The following is a 27,980-nucleotide window of genomic DNA, read 5'->3' as shown; positions in this document are numbered from 1 at the left end:
GTGCAATGAGTGGATTTTTGGTACTTAATTTTCGCACTCATTGCTCGAACTTTCAGCGGAATCCGTCTTAAATCTTTCGGGTGCGAAATGCAAGTTAGAAATCTTTTAGTTGTACAGGTTGCCAACTCAAATACCCTAGGTAAAACGATAAAAACACGTCGATTGAGAAAAATTAGAGATAAAATTATTATGTTTTTTTGGTTACGTTCGGGCCTCTTTTATACCGGAATTACTTGTTTATTAGTCTTGTTTTACGCTCCGCTGTTACAAGACTTTTCAGTAATAATAAAGGACACTGTTGATCGCATCTTTAGTACTACAGAAGATTCCGGTTTTGTGCTGGCGAGAATATCTTGTTTGGCTTGCTACCGTAATAACTCTGGGAGCAGCTAATTCGTGACTTTGGGTTTCTACGGTTCTTCAGCCCGGGCTGAAATTTCAGCCCGGTTTGCCGGGCTGAGATTTCAGCTCGGCTTCCAGAACAAATCTTCTCAAAATGAAGTTTGCGATTACATGAAGAAAGTGTCATTCCTGGCTGAATTTAAACCAAAATATGATTTGTTGGGAACATAATCCCCTGTTGAACAAGATTGATTTTTCTCAAGAAATACCTCATGAAAAATGTCTCTCTAGATTTTATGGAGGGCATACCCCAGAACCCACTAGGTCCACTAGCAAGATCTTGCTTCGTATATGGCAAAGGTCTGGTTACGGCTTTGAGATTTGTGGTTTCGTGTATTTTATTATTTTTAGAGCTTGGTCAGTATATTTGTGGTATTTCGCAGAGAAATTGCGTAACACACGATTTTTTTCACGTTGAACGAGAAATTAATTTACATACGGTTGTTGTTGTCTATATAAAGTAAATTTATTTCACAACAATAAAGAAAAAAGTTACTCACTAATTGCGTATCTTTTGTTGTTAACGGCAAATAGCGTTTTGAAGGCGTGCTTGTCTACAGAAATGTTTGCTTTCTCAGACTGGAAAAGTTTGTTCAAATAGTTTTCAGACTTGTGTAAACTTTTGTGGGGATTAACGTGTCTAGCAGAAGTGTAATGAACTCTTGATTAACTCCGAGCGCGCGAGGCCTTTCATTGGCTGGTTGCCAAGGTGATATTTGACAACGGAGGTGACGGAGAGCTTGCACGCGCGGGTTTTTCACACGCGCTCGAAAAGTCAACTAAAACGAGGTATTTTCTAAGAAAATACTTTATTCTGGCCATATTAGGACCTTGATCTACTTGCAGAAGATGGGCTGGTTCATAACGATGTTTTCTTCAGCCTCCGCAAGATCTTAAAAGATAACGTTTGATTGCTTTTGTACGCTCTTTGAGTCTTGCACGGTGTTGGATCGTGCAGAAGCGAGCATGCTGCGATAGAAAGACGAAACAGTGGTTTAGTTTCCACCGGAGAGAAAGTAAGCTACATGTAAAATTAAACGATTGTTTTGTTTAACGGAAGATGATTACTATTTCTAACTATTTTGTTGAGTAAATATTTTAGTATTGTGGGTTTTTGTTTACATTTACGCGCAGTCGGTACGGTTATTGAAATGTCTAAAGCGTTGTTTGACACTTGACAGGAGTGATGAAATCATGAATATTCTTTCTCTTCAGAGTTTCAATGGGGAAAGACGAGCGCTCAAAGGACCGAAAACAACATCTCCTTCCATTTCTCAAGCAAACAAGATCGAAGAAATCCATAAACCTCGCGCAGGTAGGCTCATATTTTGCAAATTTTACTCGGGAGCCATCCCATTCGGGTCTTGACGGACCACTAACTTTAATGTGGAATTTGAATCAATTTAATGCGATCGTACTCGTTCTAGAGGTTATTTTTGCCGTATATTTCAAGCTACGATAATTATGCTGCTCAAATAATTAGGTTTTAAATTCAATACTTTCAGGAACATAATGAACGACATAAAACGATATAAGAATGCGTGAGATTAGTCTTCGTGCTGGTTTCAATGTGTACAGCTGTCGATTACAAAAGGTTGTTACTTTTGCCCGTTTTATTTATTTCAAATATAAATGGAATAGCTATTTCGAGGCTGGCTATTTCTGTCGATGGCTAAGAATAATTGTTGACAATTAAACTTTTATTGCCGATATTTTTGTAATACTTGAAACCATTAAAATATGCGACATTGTCTAGAATTTGATGGCGTAATTTTCATGTGTTTATTTTTCAGCGAAATATAAGCTATCCTCAGTGCACATTTCACTTTTTTAAACATTTAGAAGTGACATTTTAATACCTTGCTTCATCGCTTGCAAATATACGTCTTGTCTCCCTAAACGGTGTGTTATTTATTTCAAACAAAAATATCTTGTCACATGTTAATTGGGGTCGTTTAATTACTAAAGCCACAAATATTTGGTGTTTGCGTAATGCTCACGTATCTCATTAAGCTGCAAGAGTGGAACCCGGGGTGGTGGCAGGAGGGGGAGGGGGAGGGGGAGGGGTGTTCCCATATGTGAGCTACATAGGCATGTGCCAGCGAGACAGGGTATGGTTTTTCTCAGCCCTTGGCATTGTTACACTGGTGTGAACCTCAGATAGGGACCTTTAAATTGATTAGCTAAAATTACACTGATTAAATGTCTAGTAGATGAAAAAGGTATTGTCTGATATAAAGTAAACTATCCTATAAAAATTATAGGGTATGGGTTTAAGAAACCTTTGGCGACACACAATTTTCTAAATTTGCAAAAATACCTATAAAACTTAACTGTTATGTTATCACCAGTTATGGTCAAAAATTTTGTTACACAACAGAGTTTGTGTCATCCTGTCTTCCTATAACATATTTTATTATATAAAAATGACTCCTGCATGCCAGTTGTTAATTTTTTTTTCATCACTCTTTGTTACAGACTAAAGTTACTTTAAACTCAGTCCTTTATCATAGATGCCAAGTCTCACGCTTTTGGCGTGAGACTCACTCTTTTGACCAATCTCATGCAACCAGGCCATTCAACAAAATATCACGCTTTTTTTTTTTTAAAAACAAAACTTGAGAATCTTAAAAAAGAATTTACACTTGTGAGGTCGCAATATATCAAGTGTGGAAGAAGGAAAAAAATCTTCATTGAATGAGAATGCTTTCTGCATTTTTTAAAAATTTTCTGGGAGGGCATACCCCCAGACCCTACAAATTCGTCCTCTAGTCCCACTATTCACTGGGGCAATTCAATTTCTCACTCCATTCCATTCATAAAACTTGGCATCTATGCTATATTACCATGTTTATAAATTTATTGGCTGAACTATCTTACTGTAATAACCTGAGTTTTCTGCAGGACTGTCCTGTAATGTGCAGAACATGTGCATACCAACAAAAGAGAACACTGATCTTAAGATTATTAGATATACAAGTATACTATGTGGGTGTTCAGTTCTAAAAAAAATGCCTGATGATCAAGACGCTGTTTGTCTCTCTCTCCTCTGTATTATATGCGGCTCTTAAACTGTTTGTTATTAAACAAGTAATCCACCTATTGTTTAATATTAATCCTAAATGTGCTTGACACCCCCGCCGAGCTATTTTATGCATAAACAAAGAAATCTAATGTATTTACATTGTCTTTTAAATGCAATAACTCAAGCTTGCGTCTTTGCATTTACATTACATGTAAGTTAGATGTTGACTGATTTTTTCAGCAATAATTAAATTCTCTATAAGTGACAGCTTATGTAAAACTAGAAGTGCAGTCAGGTCTTACATGTAGTATAGATTGAAGTTATCAGCGGACAGTAACATTCCACATCAGTAAGTCTCAAATTACAAATACATGATTGTTAAAAAAATATTAAGCTAGGATTGTGTTGTTCCAGAAAATATCCATACCCCTCCCTCAGAAGGTTTTTTGGTTTAAATCCCCCCATCCCTCCAGAAATTTAAGTCAAGCCCCATACTTTTCTTCAGAAATTTGGGCATTTGAGTCCCCCCACTCCCTCGGAATTTCCAATGACCTTTCATGGGGTGGGTATGGATGGGGGGATTTTAAAACCCCCCCCAAACCCCCCCGGGTATAATTTTCTGGAACCACACATTTTTAAAAAATTATAGATAATAGAAATAACTGAAATCCAATTTTGAAATTTAAAGAGACTTATACCGGTAAGATCAACACACCTTAAATTTGTTTCTTCAAATATTGTCCAGAAATGGTTAAAAAATAATACAAGTAAATATTGCTGAAAAAATAATTAGTGTTGCTAAATGTACACAAGTGTCACAGACTAATGAAGAATTTGTTGCAGTTTTTAATTAGAATTCTTTGCTAATTGGTATTTTTTAATTTGGCTCAATTACAAGTAGCATTTACTTATCTGATATAACAAGTTATATTTCTTTAAGATAAACAAATTTTTTAGAAAGAAATAAAAAAATTACAGAAAATTTCCAAACAAATTTCTGTAAAAAATAAATATGCCATGAGCTTTTTGAGGGAAACCAACATTTTTGGCACAAAAGCTTGTAATTAAATGATAATTTGGTATGAACATGATCGTACAATTGAAATTAAACCTTGCATGTGCTGAGTGTGAAAACTTTTGAGTTCTCATTTAAATCCATAATAAATAAATGCAGCAGTAAGATGCAGACAGTGTGTTGAGCTTAAAATTAATTAAATTTAATTTACAAACTGTCGTAGTGTAATTTAAATAGTGCTAAAATTCTGCCTGCATATTTTATTATTTAATCATAATTTTAATTTCAAAGAGTGAATAAAAGATGACAACAGGAAGACTATACACTTGCGAAATTTCCATTGACATGTATGCTTATTAATTCTTTATGAGCTACAACTACAGTGTTTTTGAAAATGAAAACGGGTTTCACAAGTATTGAATAGTCCTTGAAGGAATCAATATGGGATCGGCTGTAATTCATAAGCGAAAAGCCAGCTACCATAGCCCTCCTGACCGAAGTAGTACCAGCAATAGTGATGTGGTAAGAATTGAAATTTAGGAAGCTCATTTGTAATCATTGAAATTCATAGACAAAAAAATAATAACATTGTATTTATAATAGACAAACTTTTGAATACAACAGAAGGAAAATAAATTGAAAGTTAGATCATAAATTTCAATTTGTTAAATTTCAAGTAAAAATTTACTCTGAATGAAAAGAAGGTCGCAGAAGATTATTTTATTTTATATACAACGCTTTTTTACAGCTTATTTTTTTTTCAATTTTGGAGCAAGTTGCAGATTAGTATTTTTTCCCAGTAGTGTTTGATCTTAATGTCTATGCTTGCATCTGTTGAAAGTAATATTAAATATGGTATTCTTGAAAGTTCTTGTAACACTCAAGAATTTTTACATAAAATTATATGTACAAAAGTCAAAACTAGATATACAGTTTTGTACAAGTTTTATGTTTGCAGACTTACTTTTCTTATTAATTTTTATCCATACTTCATGCTGTAGACGGTACATAATTTACATACATTCTACCTGTGCGCACTCTAATTCAATTTGACAGGCTGCCTTAAAACTATTACCTATTAAATAACCATCAAGACCAACTGAGTGATGGTTTGCATGCATAAAAATGGTACAATTACTCTCATTTTTGTGAGCTTACCTAAAAAAACCTAAAGCTAAAACAATTTAAATCCAGCAGGTCACTAAAATTGTGTGTTCAGGTGCCTCTTCTCAACCCCCAAAATAAAGAGTTGATCTGCTGATTCATCGACAAAAGCCAGTGTCAAATATCTAAAAATATATTATACCCCAAATAAGCATGAATTAAAACACATATTTCAAGCACTTTCATCCTTATCAGGAAGATTAGGGGTGCTAAGTTCCATTAAGCCAAATATTTCAGAAATTTTAGTCAGAATGTCAAATGGAAATTAAAGGTCTGCTTGGGTTTGAAGTGACCAGAATATTCGGGACCACCTCTAATTTAGGTGGTCCACTTTGACGGGTTGGACCACAATTTATTGTTCCCTTTTGACAAACTGATCAGTTGTCTCACTTTAGTTCAGTCGCTTTCACAGATGCAGGGAACTGGGGAAAGGAATGAAAAATGGAAAAACCATTCCACTCGTTCCATTTTGCAGCAGTCAGTTCCTGTTGGTCGGACCGGTCACACTTTGAAAATGAAAAGCACTCTTAAGGTGACCTGTACAGGAGACCAGGAATCTGCAGTCTGTACCCAAGAGACTCCAGGATAATTGGGAGGGTTGGCACTTATGCATATTAAAAAAAATATTTAACAACATAAGATACATGATCAAACAAACTAAATTTTCCAAACTGAGTCACACAGGCTCAAGGAACTGGTCAAATATCTTGTTACAAAATGTTTAAAAAATAGCATTTTTTGTTTGCACTCTTAAGAGTCCTGATCAGACTACTCATCGTGGGGAGGAAATGCTCATCCAAGCAGTACCTTTGGCAATGGATACTTGAGGTAATTAAACGAGTCTGGTAATTAAATGAGTTATTCCTCATAGATAACCCTATAAAGATCAAAAAGACAGTTTTTAATTCTTACGTTATTTTTTTAATAAATATCCCATTGATAGTCAGTGGAACTGACCGCAACCCCACCGCTGAAACCCAAAAGCTGAGGCTGATATCATTAACTAAGACCTTAATTACTGTGAATGAAATGTTGCTCCACGCAGCACTGTTACTAGAAGCTGAAAAGTAGAGAATTAACTCTAAGGTCATTTAAAGTGCTGGAAAATAACCCAGGAATTCCTTTCAAGGAAATAAGGGACCACACAAGGCAAAGAAAAAGTCTTTGACCATTGACCTACTGAGTAATGAGCTTCTAATACTGAAAAACCAAAACCAGACGCCTCGTATACCTACTAGTGCTGTGTGGTGCAACCTTTCATTTGCACCATGAATTATCACCTTAATTACCCACAACCAGGTCCCAACTTGCCTCATAGCTCAGTCAGTAGTCAGAGTAACAGTCATAAATCCAGCGGCTGTGTGTTTGAATACCACAGAGGTCAAAGATTTTATTTGCCTCTTAATTGGTCTCTAATTTCCTTTCAGGGTTGATGTTCAGAAGGAAATTTCTGGTTTATTTTCCAGTTAATTCTCTACTTTCCAGCCCTAATTATTTTAACTGCAGCTAGCTAGTGACCACTTGAAACAGATTATTGCAACAGAATACTTTTATGCTACTAATAGTATATGCATGAGTGTCATTTTTTCTCCCTTTTTTGATTTTACAGCAAGAATGAACTTATTTTAAAGTATACAGAGGGGAAACCCCTGGTTCGAGGCCAGCAGGTGTGTGATTATAAGTGGAATAGTATGGTATTGTGCATAAGCTGATTATAGAAATTATCAGTAAAATAAAGTAACTGCTCCTACCTAACTTTGTTCTCCTGTTGTTTTTACTGTAAAAAAAATAATGATAATAATAATTAGGAATCCCTACCTGTAAGTTGGCATTCATTCCTTTAGAACCTGGATTCAGATTCAGAATAAGATCCACCATGTTGTTTATATTAAAAGTTGGCCCAGTGCTGTCTGGGGCAGCACTGGAACAAGTTAATGTACAACACCGTAGGAAATTGCAGACTTGTGTTTAAATAAAGAAATTTTGACACAAGTCTAAATATAGCCATGTCAAAAATTCTATGGACTGTATATTATAAATCTCTACACGTAAATCATTGATTTTCCTATTTACAATAATTTTTTTCATTCATAACTCAAGTACATGTAGGTTATATCTGATCTGATTTTTATGAATGAATGATATAGGTGCTTATATAGCGCATTTACAAAGCTCAATGCACTTCACAATTATAATTTTATAAGCAAATTGGTTTCATTTTGTCAAAAGCATGAGACTAAAAAGGTCTGATTTTGTATATTTCTTTCTCGTCATTTTTCAGAGGGTGACAAGCATTCTTCCAGGAACTTTGCCTCAGCTTGGTCCCGACAGACACCATGGCCAGGTAATGTTTGTTAAAGTGATTACAGGTAGTTTAAAGTAAACAACAGGGATGTCGCTAAGGGCTGGCTGCCAGCTAATTTCACCGGCTGAAAGAGAGCTTAAATCCGGCTGAAATTTCACAAGTAAAAAAAGACTTGGGTAGACTTTTTGAGCTGCCAAGGCCATAAAAGCCAGTTAGGCTTGCTGATGAGCCGGCTTAGTGTTTTCTAGCTTGCATGCCTCTCTGTCTGTGCTATCATGATTTTTCCCCTGCTTTTGGAGATGCCTGGTCTTCAACCCCGTCTTAACTCTCAACCAATGACGTAGCTCTATCCCTGTCTCTGTATGGTCGTATCTACGAATTTCTGCGCACGTTTCACAACCACATAAAAAAAAAATATTAGAGATTCTACGCAGAAGATTTCTAAAATCCGATGTTACTGTGAAATATCTCAGATTTCTTCTCTCGAGTGAAGGTGAAATTGAGAACCGAATCAGTTATCAGACTATTGACTGCCCTCTAGTTCCTCAATTTTTTTTTTGATCGTTGGACGTGGGAAAAGAATCACGAGAGAACTAGACTCCAGCGCAAAATGGGAGGCGCCCCACCCCCACCCCCCCCCTTGTGCTTCTCATTCGCAGTTTCTTTTGCGTTGAAAAATATAGAAGCTGTGAACAGTCTAACAGATCTCGAGAATCATTGCTTATTTTTTATAATCAAACAAATTCTACCGATCTGTAAGTACTATAAGAAATCTACTTTATAGAGACAAGTTAAGAAGAGAAAAGGTAAAAAGTGTTTACTTCCATCCCCGTTATTGATAAATGCTGCTATGTGTAATTTTTCCTTTCGTATTTTGTAGGTAGATGACCATGGAACTAAGGAAGGCAAAGTTAGTTTTCATAAACATATCTACCGTTTTTTTTATCTTTTGTTGACCCTACCACTACCACCCTTTTTATAGGAGTCGCAGAGCTCGGGAGGTCAAGAGTGCGATCCCTTTGACTGCGTGACCTTTCTTTGACTGCGTGACCTTTCAGCCCTATTACTTTCACTCTAATTACAGTTAGGAAAAAGGTTACCCCGCCCTCATCCTAGCGTTTTTCTCCATTTCCAATGTACGTCCCTAGTTGCGCCTGCTTTGCTCCCCAAGGTACTTGCAATATGGACTCAGATCGTTTTTCAGTATTCGCTCAGCAGTTCTTGTTAAAATTTCTTTGTCAAAAATGCGCTCAACATGTTGCTTTTCAATTCAAACCCACAGAAATTCTCCGATCAACTACCCCAGTTGTTGAACCAGCAGAACATACTAAAGAGTTCAACAAGCAAACAGGTGAGCAAAGCCCTTGTTAAACGAGCTCCAGTCGAACCTCTGTAATACGAACACCAACGGGGCAGGGAAGAATGTCCGTATTAGAAAGTGTCTGTATTAATCAGAGGTAAAGTTTATTTTTATTTTGGAATCTCTTGGACTAGGTGAACTGTCTGTTATAGGGAGGTGTCCGTATTATAGAGGTTGCCCGTATAGAGAGGTTCGGTCGACTCTTTGTCAGGATTATCTTAATTCATTTTTCTTTTGTACAAAACACCTTCAAATTGAAGAAAAACTCAAGATAGTAGTTTTCTAAGGATGACAGACACCAAATAGATAATTATCATAAACCGCAAATAAACCAGGAAGTTTAAGACTGAGAAAAATTAAGACGAATTCCGAACAGCAATCTTTGAAAAAAAAGTTGGTCAAATTTTTTATCCAGAGCTCCTTTAAACTTTTCCAGGAATCAGCAACGGAATCTTGCCCCTGACATTAAACGAGCCCGCAGTTTTCAGCGGAAACGTTGCTAAGCAACCGAAGTTTTTGTTGCCATAGCAAAGTGTCAATTTTCGAAGTAATCATCATTGCTACAAAGTTTACCAAAAGCTTATTATGATACTTGCTTCTGAAGTTATAAAGGTCGAAGATAAAAAAATGGCAATAGACATGCCAAATAACCGTTGTGTAATATTGGTAAAGTAGCTTTGTATAAAAAAATATCGTCTTACTCCGTGTTCATTTGATCATGTTTGTTGAAAGCGTGAGTTTTGGAAAGCTTCCAAACTGTGTCATTTTCCTCACATAAAACCGTGTCCAAATTTCGGATTACATGACGCACATATATAGTGAATCACTGAATCGGCGATTTAAAAAATCGTTTGATGTTTGATAACCTCCAAAGTGTTCTTTTTAAAGCTTTTTAAAGCAGTTCAGATAAACACTGGCACGGTGTTAAAACGTGGTAAATAATAAATGAGCTTGTGGTATCGTTGTGTGTTCATCAAAATACGCCGATAAAGTGCTTCCAAATGTAATTTGTTCTCTGCTTTTTCGTGCGTTTTCTTTAATTCCTGGAATATTTCAAGTGCATTCTGAATGTAAATAGAATTTTTAGACTTCTTATATTGGAACATGAAACTGCCTGGCTGTTATGAAAATTTCTTCAAAGTCCTTTCAAAGGCGGCATTTCGAGGGATGCAAACTTTTTTTTCGGTGTTTTGCTTCTAGTGATGTTAGTCTTTGTTCGTATGTGTCTCAGTTTACGCAACTCATAATTACGTGCTAATGGATGTGCGTAGTAAAAGCGGTGTTTTTTCAACGCCCCGTAATTATAATCTCATTCGGTGTGCTAGAATAAACAATCTTTGTTTCATATTTTGCAAAAGTGTTGAAGGCAAACGCTTTTAAAGCGCTTATTTCGAAAAGAAATTTAAACCTGTCTACGAGGAATTTACATGGCTTCTTTTTCAGCACTGAGTTGGTTTTCTTTCGTTACGCTGCACTTCAATGGGTTCCGAGTATGAGCATTTGAATGGTTTCCAATCAGAGTGGCCTGTATGAAGTTTTGGCAAAGCAGGTGAAAATTGCTTCGCTTGTTCCATTAGTCCCTGGCGGAGCTGAATAATTAATTACTTCAAACCACTCAGTAATCTCATTGCCTTGGCAACGATTTTTTTTTGCCATTGAAGAACAGATGTATGAAGAGTTGTTTTTACACAAAGTACTTTATTTTTTCCCGTGCTGATCAGCGCCGCTCAAGCTGAGTTCTGATTGTATGCAACAACAAAATTATTCATTTACTTTCGCTTAAAAAGGCGTCTCATCGCGAGGAAAAATTTCCATTCGATCTTTCGCCGAGCGACAACATTGTCGCATTACGCTTCTAGCCGACCGCAAGGAAACGGTTTATTTTATGGCGACCGGCGACCGGGCATTTTTATCTTAAACCGGGGAGCGTAAAAGGACTTAAAACGAGCATTTCACGATGGTAAAGCAAGGACAGAAACCGGGCCAAAAGACAGGCATCTCGATTCAAAATACAAGCACTTTAACTCGAGGACATATGAAAATAAGAGTTTTCACTGGCTTGGCGGGATCACTACAGTCTGTGCAGAGAAAGAAGGTTTGTTCACGCTGTCTTTGTAAGATTTTCTGATTACACGATATTGCAGCGCGATTTTTTTATAGTTTCATTTTCACTGAACGGGTGAATTGCAGCTGGCTTTATTTGTAGTTTTTTTGGGCCGCAATAAAGCCACGAATTTGTTTTTCCAAGATATGAAAAATGTTTGATGAAGTAAATAATTTAGCAAATATTTACAATGGAAAAAATGAGTCGCTGGCTGAATTCAAATGTTCGTTTCTAGCCATTTCTCATTTTAAGATTTCTTCTTTATTTGCTTAAGAGAAAACATACTTATATTTGACATTTCAAGAGCGGGAAAGATATTTTTTGGTTTTCCGGCAAGGTTTATTTTTGCTACGAAATGAATGAACACTCGGTTAGATGTAGATCTCCTTTGCTGGTAAATATAATATCTTAATATAATATATTATATCTTTTGTCGTCATTTGGGTTCTTATAATTTTGCGTCAAAACATTTATTTCTGCTAATACTTTCATGTTTTCAAGGGTTTTGCGGTCACAAGAAATTTGACAGGAAATAATTTATTGTTAAACGTTGTAGGAAATTGGTTTACTTATAAATATAGACCGGCCGATCGTTTTGAATTGATTTCGAGGCAAAAAAAAATCGGCTGAAAATTCTGTCTCATCTTTGTCTCGACTGAACCGACGTCTTTCATTAATTTGTGCATTTAAATTAAATCTGATGGTTTCTTGGTCGTTTTTGATTATTTTTGAACTAATATCAACTTTTTTTATTTTAAAGCAAGATTTTTTTAAGTTTTGCTCTATGTTTTTCTCGTACGATTTCCCATAGGGTGCGTGGTTCTCGGTCTATTTTTCAGCCCTTCCGAATGTATTTATTCGAGATTTCGCTCTTGCACACTATTGTGATAAAAACGGCCTGAAAGATTACGAAGATACAGCTCTCGCGCGGCGCAGTTCAGTTTACGCAAGGGTTTTTGACAGGTTCTGTTTTCGTTGTTATTTTTGGAAGCGTTTGCGACTCACTCTGTTCTCTGCAAGGAGATAAGAGACCTAAATAGAAGTGCGAATACTAAAGTCGACCAGATTTATTTCACAAAGGTTTTTCGGCACTCGGTAAATTCGCTTTAGATCAGAAGCACTCGCCCAAAATAAATTTCTGACTTTTCTCGAATTTCTCACCAATTATTTAGTATTCGAAATTATAATCTTTCCACTGAATCAAAGACGCTTAGGAAATAATTAGTTTGCCTCCGAAAAACACTGCATGTTAAGGAAATCTAGAATCTAACTGGAGTCGATGCGAAAAATTAATCGCCGGCAAAAAAACCGTAGAATATTAAGTAAACGCATTGATAATACAACAGAAAAAAGATGAAGAAAATTAATTTATTGCAATTATTACTTGGATCTTAACTTTTTTGGATCTATTTTCTTCAAAATTAGTAAGGAAACTTGACTCAAATGCTACAACCAAATTTCTTGCTGAATTTTCAAAGGAACCTAAATCAACTTGGAAAACGTGATCCTATTTCGATTCCAAGCTTGTTCAAATTATAATTCATTTCCACCCTTACGATTGTTAGGCATGGGACCTTCTTCTTTAAAGTTCCTGTTTGTTGTTAATTGAAATTTCGCAACACAGACTACTTGACTATTGTTGTATTGTTGTATCTAGATCTGTTTTTGACATTCTCATTCAAACTTTTTTCTAAAAATATGCCTCAACTTCCCTTTAAAACGAACTTTGACCAGACATTTCTGTCGTTATAGAATTTTGCGATCATGTTTTTGAATAAATTGTTCATTGTTTTGTTTGGATCCGCGCACTTCTCTGTGACAAATAGAAATAAAAATTTGTAGAATTATCAAGATTTCATTTTGGCTTGAAAAATAGGCGTTTCTGGTGGTAACATCAAAACCTTCCCCTACCCTACCCTGAGAAAGTCCGAGTTCGCAAGGGTAATTTCGTGCAGTTTTTATAAGCTTCTTCGGGTTTTAAGATCCGCAACCATTGAAAGACATTCATTTGTGAATGCTTGCTAGCACAAAGAGCTTCCGAAAGTCTGAAACTAAGACCAAGGTAATCCCACTTTCGCGGTGCCAATATTTATAGACTTAAATAGCTTAATGTAACAATCAGCACTTGATTCAAAATCATGCAACCGGCATACAAGCGCGAGGATATCGTAAGGCAAGCTCGATTATTAATTATTTTTTTTCTGTACGTTGATTAGCCGAGAAAAAAACAATTAATTTTCCTTGCACGATTTAACATTTATGGATCATGAGCTCGAGATTTCTATGAGTTGACAGTTTGTGAGGCTGAAAGCTGAATCAACTATCACCTCATAGAAATCTCGTGCGTATAATCTAATTGTTTTAGTAGAATTCTAACGATTTACATTTAAGCAGTGTAAATTTTCATGCTTTAGCAAAATCGTGTGCGTCCTAAATTATCTTTTGAAACTTTCAGCTGTGTATGTTATGGTTAAATTTTATCCTTAGTTCAAATTTTATTTCCTTTGTTTTGGGGTATGGTAATGTTAACACAAAGGAAAATAAAATTTGAACCAAGGATAAAATTGAACCACATGTACACGGGCTGACCAGCTCATTCAACAATTTCGAGTAACAATGGCTGTCATATTTTATTTCTTTCGGGAAATGAATGATTTAATAATATTTCTAATTATTATTCCACTATTGCGCCATTTTTTCATGTTAAGGCAAAAAAAAAACGCGCAAAATATGCCACGTTATTACACAGTAGAATTTGTCAAAAATACGGTCGGACAAACTTACGGAATACTGGCCCAAACAAAGTGGAAAAATTAGTGGAATAATAAATCCCTTATCTTGGTTTCATTCGCGCGCATTGCTCATGCTCGTTTTTCCCCCCCTCGGGGCTCGGAAAAATACTACGGAACTCGCAAAATATCCGCGCGTATTATATGTTAAACCATCAAATAAGGTGTATATATTCCTCCTAAACTTCGGAAAAACGAAAAACGTTAGCATTCTGTAGACGGCCTCAAACTACTGCAACCTTAGCCAATCAGATTGCAGCATTGATTAGAGCAGTGTAACATACCGCATTGGGTGTTGCGTGCGTCGGTTCAAATCTTTAAATTTAATGTTTATAGTGTTTTTATATATTTAGCAAACTAAAGCCGGATTTACACCCGCGGCAAAAAAAAAAAAAAAAAAAAAAAAAAAAAAAAAAAAAAAAAAAAAAAAAAAAAAAAAAAAAAAAAAAAATTTTTTTTATACCATCCCCCAACAAAAAAAAAAAAAAAAACCCAAAAAAAAAAACCAACTACCGCGGTGAAAGATTTACAGGGCAATTTTTATGTGGCAATTTTTATTTGCTCGTGTAGATAAGAAAAAATGGTCAATTTTTATGTAACAAATATATTTGTCGACAAGCTGGCGAGTTAGCTTTTATGTGACAAATAAAAGTTGTCACATACGAAAATTGCTCGTGTAGACGACTCGTCACATAAAATGTGGCAAATACTGCGACAGCATATGTCGTCCCAGCCTCTCAAACTCCCACTGAGCACTGTGCGCGCGTCATCTACACGATCAAATATATTTGTCACATAAAAATTGCCCGTGTATACCCAGCTAAAATTTGACTCCGCACACGCCTTCTCTGAGGTATCAGGAGTGATAATTTCACATGACGCATGTTGGTATCAAAAGGCCACAATTGTGATTAGAGCGCTAACATTGCTCATTGTTTCTTTGTATTATTATTACAGGCGCAAAATCTTGACTACAGCAAGCAAGGATCCAAACGACATTCCACCCTTATGTAAGTGACACAATTTTGGTCTACTCAAAAATTGGAAGGCCTCATAATTAGCTAAACACAAAAACTCTCTAGACCTAGGAAAAATAACAGAAAGATAGTGAAAAAGTCCAAAATTTTGTCCTGTTTTGAGAGTGTTGCCCATTTCCCAGAGTTGAAAAATACCTTAACTGGTTTAGAACTTAATGAACGAAAAATGAAATGCAAAGAAATTCGTGTCCAGTAGAGCCCCAGGCCAACATATTTTTTCGTTGGGTTGTAAGATGTCTGACCGTTAGTCAATTTTATCCATTACTTATCGGACGAAAAGGTAACGTCTTTTTGGACTTTCTCGCAGTAGCTCAAACTTGCCCATGGGGCAACCGGCGTGATCTGGACCCGATTGTTCGAAAGTTGGATAAGGCTATTCACAGTGGGGGGGGGGGGGGGTGGGGCGCGCGCGGGGGGGGGTGGGGGGGGGGGGGGGGGGGTGTTTTTTTTTTTTAAATTTCCCCCCTCCAAAAAGGGGGGGACAAAACCACAGGGGGAGTAGAAAATATCAACGATAATATAAGAAAACAAAAACCGCCAGGCCACAGCCGAAAAAAAAAATTTTTTACAGTTAAATCACTATCCAGTGGATAGCGCAGTTTGTTTTGCCAACACTTATCCGCTGGATAGCAATTTAGCCTTTGGATAGCGTTAAGGCTGGTTCTCATATAATCGCCTCGATCGCCGGTATCTATCGCCTCTGTCACTTAAAAAAGTTTTCTTGCAATCGCAGCGATCATATGAGAAAATTACTCAGGCTATCGCTAACGTCTGTGGCGATTGGGGCCACACGATCGCTTGGATCGCCCGTGTTCTTTTCTTCTAGCTTCTCGTTCCCTTGTTCGCCGTAAAACAGCAATAACTGAGAAGATAGGAATCCACGAGTTTTGCTCCTTTATATCGAAGGCTGCCATTGTCTTGGAACTAGGGCTAAAATGATTGCTTTTCGTAGGTCTTCGCTCATATATACCAGGCGATCTGGGCGATCATATGAGAACCCCCTGATCGCTTCCAATCGTTTCGATCGCCGACGATTGTCTCAGTATTTGCAAACGATCGATGCGTTAGAAAGGATCGGGGCGATCATATGAAAACCAACAAGTATCCACCCTTTGAAATACTTGGCCATGCAGGATATGTTTTATTTGCAGCCTGTTATTGTTATATTTACAGTAGCTGTAAATGTCACCTACAAGTGTTACTATTTCTTTTTCAGAACAAACAGCGAGAATGAGACGTTCACCCGCATACGCCGAGATCCTAATGGACTCAAACTGCCCATGTCACCAAGCGGTATGTTTCTATTGGTCCTTTGCATGTTATTTAGCCAGGAGAATTCTAAAATCTGCCTACAACTTGCAATGCAACGATGACGACCGAAACACACCGCAAGTTGCAGCGGGGGTGTCACACGTTCGCATTTTTCCCAACTTGCAACGCGCCCACTATCATCTTCAAAACTCCCGCGGGGAAGGGCGTGCTCTGATTGGCTTATTTCAACAAGATTGCGTTGATTGACATGCCACACGCAGCAACTTGTCTCGTTACGTTGCAAAACGTAGAGGATAGTTCTACTTTGCTTGCAACTCGCAACGTTTGTTATGTTGCAAATGAAGTTGCAAGGAAAATTGCAACAGGCGTCGTGCGTCGTCTCCCCTTAAGGCGGCGAAATACGAGATACAAAAACCCTCAACTTGTCGCGCAACATGTTGCACAAAGTAGAACTCGGTTCTACTTTGTGCAACAATTTTTTTCAACTTGCAACACCGAAATTTGTTGCGAGACTAGTTGAGCGCGCGGTAGAAATACGGGCAACAACTCGTTTAACTGGCAATGCAACGATGTTGCGCGACAAGTTAAGGGTTTTGTATCTCGTATTTCGCCGCCTTTACAGATTCGAGGGCCGACTGATTTAGACATTAAAACTTTGCTACAGGCGACAAGCTTACAACAAGGCGTGCGAATCCCTTTGTCAAAATAAATACTCTACTCTACTCTACTCTACTCTACTTTACTCTACTTTACTCTACTTTACTCTACTCTACTCTGCTCTACTCTACTCTACTCTACTCTACTCTACTCTACTCTACTCTACTCTACTCTACTCTACTCTACTCTACTCTACTCTACTCTACTCTACTCTACTCTACTCTACTCTACTCTACTCTACTCTACTCTACTCTACTCTACTCTACTCTACTCTACTCTACTCTACTCTACTCTACTCTACTCTACTCTACTCTACTCTACTCTACTCTACTCTACTCTACTCTACTCTACTCTACTCTACTCTACTCTACTCTACTCTACTCTACTCTACTCTACTCTACTCTACTCCACTCTCCCTTTCTTTCTCTCTCTCTCTCTCTCTCTCTCTCTCTCTCTCTCTCTCTCTCTCTCTCTCTCTCTCTCTCTCTCTCTCTCTCTCTCTCTCTCTCTCTCTCTCTCTCTCTCTCTCTCTCTCTCTCTCTCTCTCTCTCTTCTCTCTTCTCTCTCTCTCTCTCTCTCTCTCTCTCTCTCTCTCTCTCTCTCTCTCTCTCTCCCTCTCCCTTTCTTCCTCTTTTTTTCTCTCTCTACTCTCTCTACTCTACTCTACTCTACTCTACTCTACTCTACTCTACTCTACTCTACTCTACTCTACTCTACTCTACTCTACTCTACTCTACTCTACTCTACTCTACTCTACTCTAATAATAATTTGTCACGTGATTTTCAGTTGCCATCAAGAACTACGGTGACAAGATGACCACATTCGAGCAGTCAGAGATTCTGGATTTCCCGGATGTGTGGTTTCTCGGTTTGGAGGGAAAGAAGATTGAAGGTGTACCAGGGGCGCCTCAGAATAACGGTAATTAAATTCGGTGAAAAATAGAATTAGCGCTTAAAACAGTGGAGGAACATTTCAATAACACAGTAAATACAAAAGAAGGTACGGATGGACAAAGTGAAAACGATTGAAACGGATTGTGATATGGATTTTTTAATACTGTTGGGCTGAACAGTTGTCAAAGTTAATCTCGTTTGCTTGTAACTTTAAATTATAACGCCCGGGAGACACTTTTGGACACATTTGGTTGTAATGAAGCTATGGTTTTGTCAATAAGATCAATAGAAGTAATTTCTTTGCAAACATTAAATTTCATAGCGAGTATTTGGCAAAACTTAATATTTTTAAGCTTAACTCAGCCGTGACATAGTCCCTTTAACGGAAACCTAAAAATAATTCTTTACTAAGGTAGAAATACACTAAAGAGGTGTTGTTATGTAGATCAAAAAGAGCATGCTGCTTAAATCGGCAAGTGAAAATTTTAGAGAGAAACGCTAACGCTCCTGTTCTCCTATTTGCAAAAAATTGTAAGTATAGTTGTAAAAACGAACAAAGATGGTTAAGATTAAGGAAGATTTAGACGGATTCTTTGTGATGATTTCTTCACAGGTTATGATGATGAGAACGGCAGTTATCTAAAAGCGTTACACGATCATCTTGCGTACAGATACGAAGTGTTGGAGGTGCTCGGTAAAGGCTCGTTTGGTCAGGTGGTGAAAGCTGTAGATCACAAGACAGGACAACATGTCGCTGTTAAAATTATACGCAACAAGAAGAGGTATGAATGACCATGTGCACGATATTCTTGCGGTAACCTAAGTGAATGGCGCGTTAGACTCCGGATTGAACGGTCACTCAAGTCCAGAATTGAACACAAGTATTGTTTAAGAGCAGTTTTCAATTGAGTATCGTAAAACCAAAACCAAAGTAATCAGTTTGGCCAATTACAAGAGACACGGACAATCCAGTGAACCAATCAAAACTCGAGGCAAAAACATGTAGCTATCGCAAAGCGCGGGAAGCGTGTGCGAGTCGCAGTTGTTTTTGGTTTACTTTTGATTGGCCGTAAGTCTAAGCTGCATAGTAATGCAAAACCAAATGCAAATTACTTTCGACACTCAAGTGGAAACCGCTCTATAAGTACTTCATATTAGATTGGGTCTTTTGACATTTTAATATTATTATTCAACAAATTCGCACGATGCCCATATGGTCAAAAAGTCCTTGTAATCCGTCACCGGTACGTAACAGATATCCTGTGATATACGTAGGTTGCCAAGATTCGGCCATGTTTCTACTTGTAAACAAATGATGCGTTTCGTTGATAATTTGTTGAGTAGTAAAGCAATTATCCTGTTCAATCTTGCGGAATATCGTCTGATTATTTCAGGCGGCTCGGATATTTTGCACGGTTTCGCAGGATAATTGTTAAAGATGATTTCCAGTCCGTACTGCGCAGACTCGGGGTTTGTTTACGTTTTTGTTTTGAATTCGTTGAAACGTTACATTTTGGTGACAGCATACATGACGTTTTTTAGTCCGCCATTACAGTTCGTTTCGTTCAAGAAGTTCCGATGAGCTAAAACGTCGGTTTGAAATAGCGTCAAGGTTCTTCTACTCGTTATTATTTGTTCTGCAAGGATATCTGGCGTTAATAATGAAGAAAAAGGTAAGTTTGTCGCGGAATTTTTAGTTTTGCTTGTAAACATTCCCTTCGTGTGGGCTCACATAAACATTGCAGCCGAGAATTGCGCAGTACGGACTGGAATTCATCTTTAAATATTTGATAGAATTATGTCTTTTAATAAACTTTTTTCAATGAGGACACTTTTTGATGCCTATCATTCACATCACGTATCGTTTGCTATCGTTCACTTTGTCATTTCTTTGTTCTGCAGATTTCATCAACAAGCTTTAGTAGAAGTTAAAATTCTGGAACACTTACGTAAAAAGGTAAGCATGATGCGAATTTTATATACAGCTCAAAATGGTACATAATTTATTTTGCTTTTATTCTTTTTCAGGATAAGGAAAACAGTTACAATCTCATACACATGATAGACTATTTCTACTTTAGGTAAGTTGATCTATTCGTATCTTCTCCTTGCATTTTTATAACAAAGTTCAGTAGGCACCTAATGAGAATGTAAAACCTGATAACTCACAAAACGTATTCTAGAATAGAATTCTCCCAAGATGAATTACAGAAAATGTGTGGGAATTCAGTATTTGGTCAGGGAAAGTCTAAATTCTTGTGGAAGTCAGGGTATTTTATTTCAGATTTCTGCTGGTTTTTATTTTGAGAGTTGTTGATAACTACCATCTTATTGTATGGTCAATGAAAATTGTTTCCTACAAAAAGAAATTAATAAAAGCAAATTTTAAATGTAAATTTGACACTTTATTTGGTCATTCATGTTGTGGTCGGTGAACGTAAGAGCTCTCTCGTCGGTAAAGATTTAGGAAATTGGTGTTTTCTTTATGGGTGGCAATCATCATGTTAAAGATGTATTCAGCTGCCGGTGAAAGAACATTATTTTTATGCAGTTATTTGTCCTTCATTTTAGGAATCATTTGTGCATTAGCTTCGAACTCATGGGGTAAGTGTCAAGTTTTAATCATTATTTTATGGCTTGCTCCGCGACCGGGCACGATAAACCAAATTCTGTGCTATGATTGTTACCCGAGAGGGCACGTTGTGGCTATCTTGCTCGCTCGGGATTGCCGGCTGTTTTTCTGCAAAACATTGGTGTCCTTTAAGTTGTTTAACAAAACCTTTGTTGACCAAGCTTGTTTGTTCAAGCTGGCAATGTAATGGTCTCGTTATTTTCGTTCATTCGTTCGGTCGGTCGGTCGTTCGTTCGGAGCATATAACATCATGATCACACTTCAACAATAATCAACCCTTTCTTGTTACTCTTCGTTGCAGGATGAATTTGTACGAATTAATAAAGAAAAACAATTTCCAAGGATTTAGTATCGCTCTTATAAGACGGTAAGTCAACAATAATTACGACATACAGCAGATGAGAGCAGTAACTCCTACCTCTTTGTTTTGTTTCTGAGGTTGCATTAATGCTAATGAATGCTCTGTCATTGTCATTTATAAGTTTATTTCAAATAATTCGTAAGAGAAAATTGGAAAGATTCACCAAAAAGTACCTCTACTACAAATTCTAGGAGGTGAAAGAAGCTGACATCGCTTTTACCTTTTAACATTTAGTAGAAGACCGTAGACCCTTGCTCAATAAATTTGAGTAGCATCGTTTGTTTTCTGCGGTTTGTTTATCATGCTTATTACTTGCTTTTCAGGTTTGCTTATTCGTTACTCCAATGTCTGAGAGTTTTACACAAGGAAAAAATTATCCACTGCGACTTAAAACCGGTAAATAACTTCTTAACGAATTTTTTTATTTTTATTTTTTTTAATTGCGATTTTTACAAAAAATTTTCGCGCTTTTAGAATACTACAGAGTGCTATGCTTCTTAGATGTTTGTGTTTGCTTGTTTGTTTATTTCGACGGCGATAGTCCTTATCCAAACTTGCTTGTTGCCCTGTTGTCATAGCTTGCATGCGTTCCAATTTTTACAGTTTCGTTTCTTTTTCTTTCCAGGAGAATATTTTATTACGACAAAGAGGTCAAAGCGCCATAAAAGTAATAGACTTTGGTTCAAGTTGTTATGAACATCAAAAAGGTATTTGTGTTAACGAGTGTTTTCTTTTATGGCAATAGTCCAGTTTTCTTTTTAACTTTTGCTAAGATGATTTCTAACCAATCAATGGACGTCTTTTATTTGAATTAACCAATCACAGCTGGTGATGGTTTGCTGGTGAGCGTCGCGCAAAGCTAGTGGCGGGAAACTTAGCTCAAATTTTCTTGAAACATTTCGAAAAAAGGAAAACCTATTCTCGTTTTTGTTTTCTCAATATCTGAATTAATGAATTTTGTTTCATTTTCTTTGCAGTCTACACGTACATACAGAGCCGTTTCTACCGCTCACCCGAAGTTATTTTAGGTTAGTTGGCTGTGTTTGTATTCCTTTCAACTAAGTAGTTTTTGCAACATCTAAAAAAACACGAGCTTTGTGTGTTCAAATTTGTCCATAATGTAATCCATTTCCATCTTCGCCGCCGTTAGTTATCCTCACTTCATAATGGCTTCCTACCATTTGCTGTTCTTTAAATCAAAACCTTTCTTTCGTCGCCAAATGACGGTATCAAGATAATCTTCTAGCATACCATCTAACAATTTACCCTCATTAACCGGGTGGGGGTCTGGTGCCCCCCCGGTTCATAATCTACCTTCGGTTTTTTTTTTTTTTTGTCGGTAGGGCATTGAAGGTCACGAATGTTGATTGGCTTAAAACTGGTCATCTTTCATCACCCACTTGAAATTGCCTCAATGGGGCAAGGGGAATGGGACGGAGGAAATGTTTTAAATTACTTGCCACTTGAGGGTTTAAAATTACGTGCGTTATACGCGTTTTCCATGTGTTTAACTTAACAATAAATCATCGCTTAGACCACAGTGCAAAATAGAATTGCTGCTAAGTTGGAAATGACCAGTACGAGATATAAATGAAAGAGTCATGTTATATTTTATGAGTTTTAAAAGTAAAACGAAAACAACTCTGATATATCCACCTTCAAAGTCTTCAAAAGTGATCAAAGTGCCTTTGACCTTTAATACTGACTGCCGAGTATCGTATATCGCATGTCACGCTTTAGCATAACGCACTACTTGTTGAACAGCAACAAAAGGAAATATAAATGCTACTGGGTTCGTCTAAAAGCCTTAGGCTTTCTTGTTAGCTAAAAGAGTGGTTAAACATTAACCACCCGGTTTCGAGCTACTAAGTAGCTACTTGTCATTAATATGAACGCAGGTGGACCGAGTAGGCCCGGGAGCTAGTACTGTAGTTCTAAGCAGATTTCATATTAAGACGCATGAATTTGAATGAAATTTTTTAGAGGTTTAAAGAAGGGTTAGAAGAAAGAAAATAGTTTTTGTTACACTCTCAGCGAGTTGACCTCCCACGCAAGAGCACTCCAGGTTGTCAGGGAGACCCTTTTGGTGTCCGTCTACTTTTTTTTTAACTTCAAATTCTAATTTTAAAACTACCTTAAATCTGCAATATTTCTTTTTTCTCTAAATTTTACAAATCCTTAAAGAAAGACGTCCCCCAAACAGACCCAAAATAAACCCAAAAATTTACAAAACACCCTAAAATATAGATTTATGGATTGCTTGAAACGCGAAGGATATATTTACGTTAAACCCATGTCAAGCGGCGGAAAAACGGCCTTCGGGTGTCCCCCCGCCTTGATGAAGTGTTTGTACGGTGTAGGTTTTCGGTATAGGAAATAAATTAAAGCAACTTTTCGCCAGGAGATGTTAAAATCCCTCTCACTTGTTTGACTGCTTCAGTAGTCTTGGCAGCATTTTAAGTTTGAGTTTCTTTCTTCAGGTATTCCATACAACATGGCCATCGATATGTGGAGTTTAGGATGTATTCTTGCTGAGCTTTACACTGGATATCCTTTGTTTCCTGGCGAAAATGAAGTGGAGCAGTTAGCTTGTATAATGGAGGTACGTGGCTAGACCTTAGGCAGCGGATTTAATGTTTTTGTCCTTGATTTCATACTTAAGTCCAATCAGCATACTCGACTGACTATAGATGAAACGAAAGGACTGTAGCTTTTACCATGCATTTCAGCGAGTTCTCTCCGTTGTATGTTTTTCTTCGTACTCTACCTTGTTTGCGTGTGTTCGTACAAAAAAGGTTAAGTCTGCGTCGAGCCAAGTGGCCCATACAGGTGGAGCTTATCCTGGTTTCCGTAATATAAAGCGACTGGGACTATTTCTACTCCCTGGATAGGATGCTAATCCATCACAGGTTTGCCTCCAGCAGGTAATTTGCGGGTACCCATTTATACGCCTCGGTGAAGAGAGACTCTAAGAGAGTAAAGTGTCTTGCCCAAGAACACAGCGCAGTGCCCCGGCCAGTGCTCCAACCTGGACTGCTCGATCAGGAGGCAGCGTGGCCGAGTGGTTAGAGCGCCGGACTTGAAATCCGGAGGTCCCGGGTTCAAGTCCCGTTCTGACCACTATCTGGATTTGTTCTCGGTCATCCCGAGTTCAAATCCTCGGTCATGCTTGTAAATAGCCAACTGGTCTGCCTCCTGCCAGTTGGGATTTTTAACCGTGTTATGTTTATTTAATAGATTATATTTGTTCAGTATTTGTTTCATATACACGGCCCCACAAGCTTCTAGCTTAAAACACAAACCGTGTATAAATAAAGTTGCTTTACCATTTTACTAACCATTAGGCCACCGCGCCTCCCACGTTCGTACAAAAGGTTTTACATTAATTTTGCAATTGGAAAAATCAAAACTGTTCCTTTTTCTAAACCCGTGGCCTAGTAAAGATAAATATTAAGTTTTCTCTTTGATCTACAAATTAATTATTATTCTATCTTAACGTAACAGTTAATTTTTTTCCATTTAAACAGATCTTAGGCAAGCCACCTTCAAGTGTACTTGATGGCAATGTACCAGCATCAAGAAAAAGGCTCTTTTTCGGTAAGTTGACTTTTCTCTTACTATCCTTTTCTAAATATCCAGGCTGAAAGGATCTTAGGTGCTTGTGTCTTAGACACACAAGTGCGAAATGGGATACATACGTGCTATTATGGTTTCAGTTTTCAGTTTCAGTTTAGTTTCAGCCCTTAGTCTCAATAACGAAATAAATGCTTGCACAAGAAAAGTAGGAGAACAAAATCGTGCTTAAGTAAGCACGGGAATCTTGCACAAGGTTATGTTGGTTAAAAAACGCTCTTGCAAATACCGATGCTGAAAAAAGTCTTCTTAGAAGAATTGCCCAACCCTCTCCCGTTCAAAAATTAAATGGTCCGTCCCTTATGTGACCTCATGAGTTTCGTTTCATTTCTTTTTAACAGATTCCAAAGGCAATCCTCGCAGCATGACAAACTCAAAAGGAAGAAAGCGTCAAGTGAACGGTAAAGAACTCAACGCAGCGCTCAAGACAAACGACGCGTTATTCGTGGATTTTATCAATCGCTGCCTCGAGTGAGTCTTACATCTTGTGCCGTAAAAAAAAGAAAAGAAAAATCTGTGAGACAGACTTTTCGCGCAAAATAAGAAAATGTGACATTTTGCCTATTTTAAAAATTGCTTAAAATCTGTCTTTCAGATTTTTATTTTTATTTGCATGAATGTTTAATCAGAGCCGATTTCTAACTTCTGAAAGTTTGAGGTGTAGATTTTAAAGAAAAAATGCCATTGAAACTAGTAGTTCCCAGTCCCTTCTCTAGCACTTGGTCGTTTATTTTGGCTGTTTATTTATTGTTTATTATCATTTTTATTGTTCAAATGTCGCATATGATGGTTGTACACTGTAAACAGTAATAAGAAAAAGATAAAACATTTCTGAACATTTAACAAAAATTTTTTAAGTTGGGTTTATTTACCCCCTCAAAACTGTTGTATACCACCTATAGTTGTTTATGAATTTATGAATAAATTTATTAATTTATTTATTTTTTCAGTTGGGATCCAGCAACACGTTTGACTCCTGACGAAGCGATCCAACACGAGTGGATAATAGAGGTAAAAAAAAAAAAATAAAAAACCAAAGTTATAAGTTATTACGCAACTTAAGCGGTTGCGAAAGGAAAACCGGAAACAACTTCGGGCTTAAGCGCGATTTAAACCCAAGTCTTGAAAAATCAACTGGAACATTTGGGGCGAAAATGACTTGAATCCCCTTGGTTCCATAGCCCCCAATATTTCGTGACCAAAGGTTTGTTGTGTTTTTATGTAAAGCATTTTTCAACTCCATTAGTCCTAGATTTTGTGTCTTATAGTATTTTTTTTCTCTAGGGACGCCAGAGACATCGCGGGACATCCCGACTTACATCTCGACACCGGGCTTCCTCGGATGCGCACGATTCTTCAGAGACGATATCCAAAGGAAGTACAACCATCATAGTGGAACCCAGCAAAATGCACACTGAAGGCGGCTGGACCAAGAGAAGCGCGCGAACGCGGGAAAGATTACAGCCAATCGGAGCTGACGCAACGCACGCTGCGCCACACGACAACAACAATAACGTCACCAAACAACAGCCAGAGACTGGGGCCGAGCCCAAGGCACCGCTGGTCAAAAGGATTTCGTCCGGGGTGGTAAAAGAGAAACCCGGAACAGCGAATAAAGTAAAAGATATTGAAGAGGAAAAAACAGAAGAAGTCACCGTGACTGAAGGAGGGCAGTTTTTGCCTCCGATTAAATGAATGAATGAATTTAACTCGTTTTTATAGGGCTGTGGACCTGAAATTTTAAATAATGGTGAAAATACACCACATTCGATTTATCAAAATTCACACTTGATTCACAACTCACGAAGGTTGCAATCTCCCTTTGCGTTTAAAAAATATTGTCTGTTTTGTAAATCAATTATTTTTTTGTTTCAAATCATGCTCAGAGCTTTCTTTACACCAGATGAAAATAATTTCTCACGTATGATTTTATTTTATTTTTTCTTATCTTCCATTCAACAAACCTGAAAAATTTTAAATGTTTTAGACATGTGGTCCTACACACCCTTAGTCGCGTTTGTATTTGGTGTATCATATATGAAGTATGATGTGAATAACATTTGTTAGCGACTTTCACAGAATGGAGTTACAATTTGGTATGTCGAATGTGGTGTCACCATCGACCGTTTTTTTATTTTCATAGACAATTTAATTCAGACGTTGTATATTTATGTCTGTGCGAACATGATATGTCCAAATTGTAAAAATGAATTCGACATTTGTAAATTATACCTCATTAAGACAAAATAATCCGCATGAAACGTTTGCCCGCCTCCGACATGGAAAAAAAAATTCATAGGCAACTCGCCACGAGTTCGAAATCTCACAGAATCTTAGTTCATGTACATAAAATTTTTACAGTGAAATAAGCGGTGTTCTATTTTGTACGATTCAAATTCCTAGTTTATTCTTACAGTTAAGGGATTTTGAAAATTGTGTCTCAAAACCAAGAATATTTTGCGGTTTTCGTAGCCTGACAAAAATGGATCGGAAATTGTTTGTGTCTTCAACTGGCATAAACATTTCGTTTGGTATTTTTTGACGAGTGTATTGTTTTTAAAGAAACCGACTTTGAATTTGAGAGTGAAAAAAGTTGTAAATTTAATTTTAATATATGTGTCTGGTTATTTATTTTACTTATTTTACGAGAGGTGCTTTAATATATTTAAAGAATTGTCTTTAATATATATTTTTATACGTTATTTAATGACAGAAACAAAATATGAGTGAATATTAAGGTGTGAAACAAAACCAGTGTGCAGATAATAACACGGTTATTTTCTAGACCAGAGAAAACATCAAAATGTTTGGGGTAAAATTTATTTAAAAGAGTTAGTTTTTCTGGGATATCATTGTGATATTGAAAATTACTTATTAACCTGTCAAGCTTCACGTCTGATCAACAACTTATTTCCCCCAATAATATCAACACAGAGTAATCAAACAAATATGGAGAATTAATCAAATGATGCATGACAAATTTTTTTTTTTGAGATTAAATTTCTTTTTACTTCTGATAGGAAATGCATTTAGATCAGCAACCAGAATTTATATGTTGAAACTGAAGCTTGAATGGTTTATATACAAGCTAAAAGTAAAGTTATTTTAGAAAACTGGCAGTTATTTAAAATTAAGATTATATATCAACCACGGTTTCCGTGGTTTCTTGTGAATATGACCTTTTAATTTCCGTACGTGTTTTTCAACGCAACTAAAATTAATCTTCTAGTTGTAACATTTTTTTAGTTCCAAAATTACATTGTGGACTTTTTTTAAGGAAATTAAATGTCTTATCAAGGACGAGATGAGATTAAACTGTTAATAACCGCG

General features: G+C 37.0%; 1 protein-coding gene across 1 annotated transcript; it reads left to right on the top strand.

The window, feature by feature from the left end:
* Positions 1–73: 73 nt before the first annotated feature.
* On the top strand, positions 74–27,980 carry LOC144665228 (dual specificity tyrosine-phosphorylation-regulated kinase 4-like). The gene is given in 24 exon segments (XM_078526430.1): positions 74–1,418; positions 1,618–1,717; positions 6,362–6,385; positions 6,388–6,434; positions 7,216–7,273; positions 7,888–7,950; positions 8,792–8,821; positions 9,194–9,262; positions 15,122–15,174; positions 16,418–16,494; positions 17,918–18,049; positions 18,638–18,806; positions 19,927–19,981; positions 20,053–20,105; positions 20,596–20,628; positions 20,958–21,023; positions 21,341–21,413; positions 21,643–21,724; positions 21,995–22,045; positions 23,498–23,619; positions 24,545–24,614; positions 24,992–25,121; positions 25,601–25,661; positions 25,935–27,980. Coding segments are annotated over 23 exon segments (2,022 nt in total). The 5' UTR covers positions 74–1,418; positions 1,618–1,624; the 3' UTR covers positions 26,346–27,980.

The sequence above is a fragment of the Oculina patagonica genome, chromosome 9 (assembly GCF_052425735.1).
Source record: "Oculina patagonica isolate OP01 chromosome 9, crgOcupat, whole genome shotgun sequence".
Taxonomy (NCBI): Eukaryota; Metazoa; Cnidaria; class Anthozoa; order Scleractinia; family Oculinidae; genus Oculina; species Oculina patagonica.
This window is presented reverse-complemented; position numbering and strand designations above follow the sequence as displayed.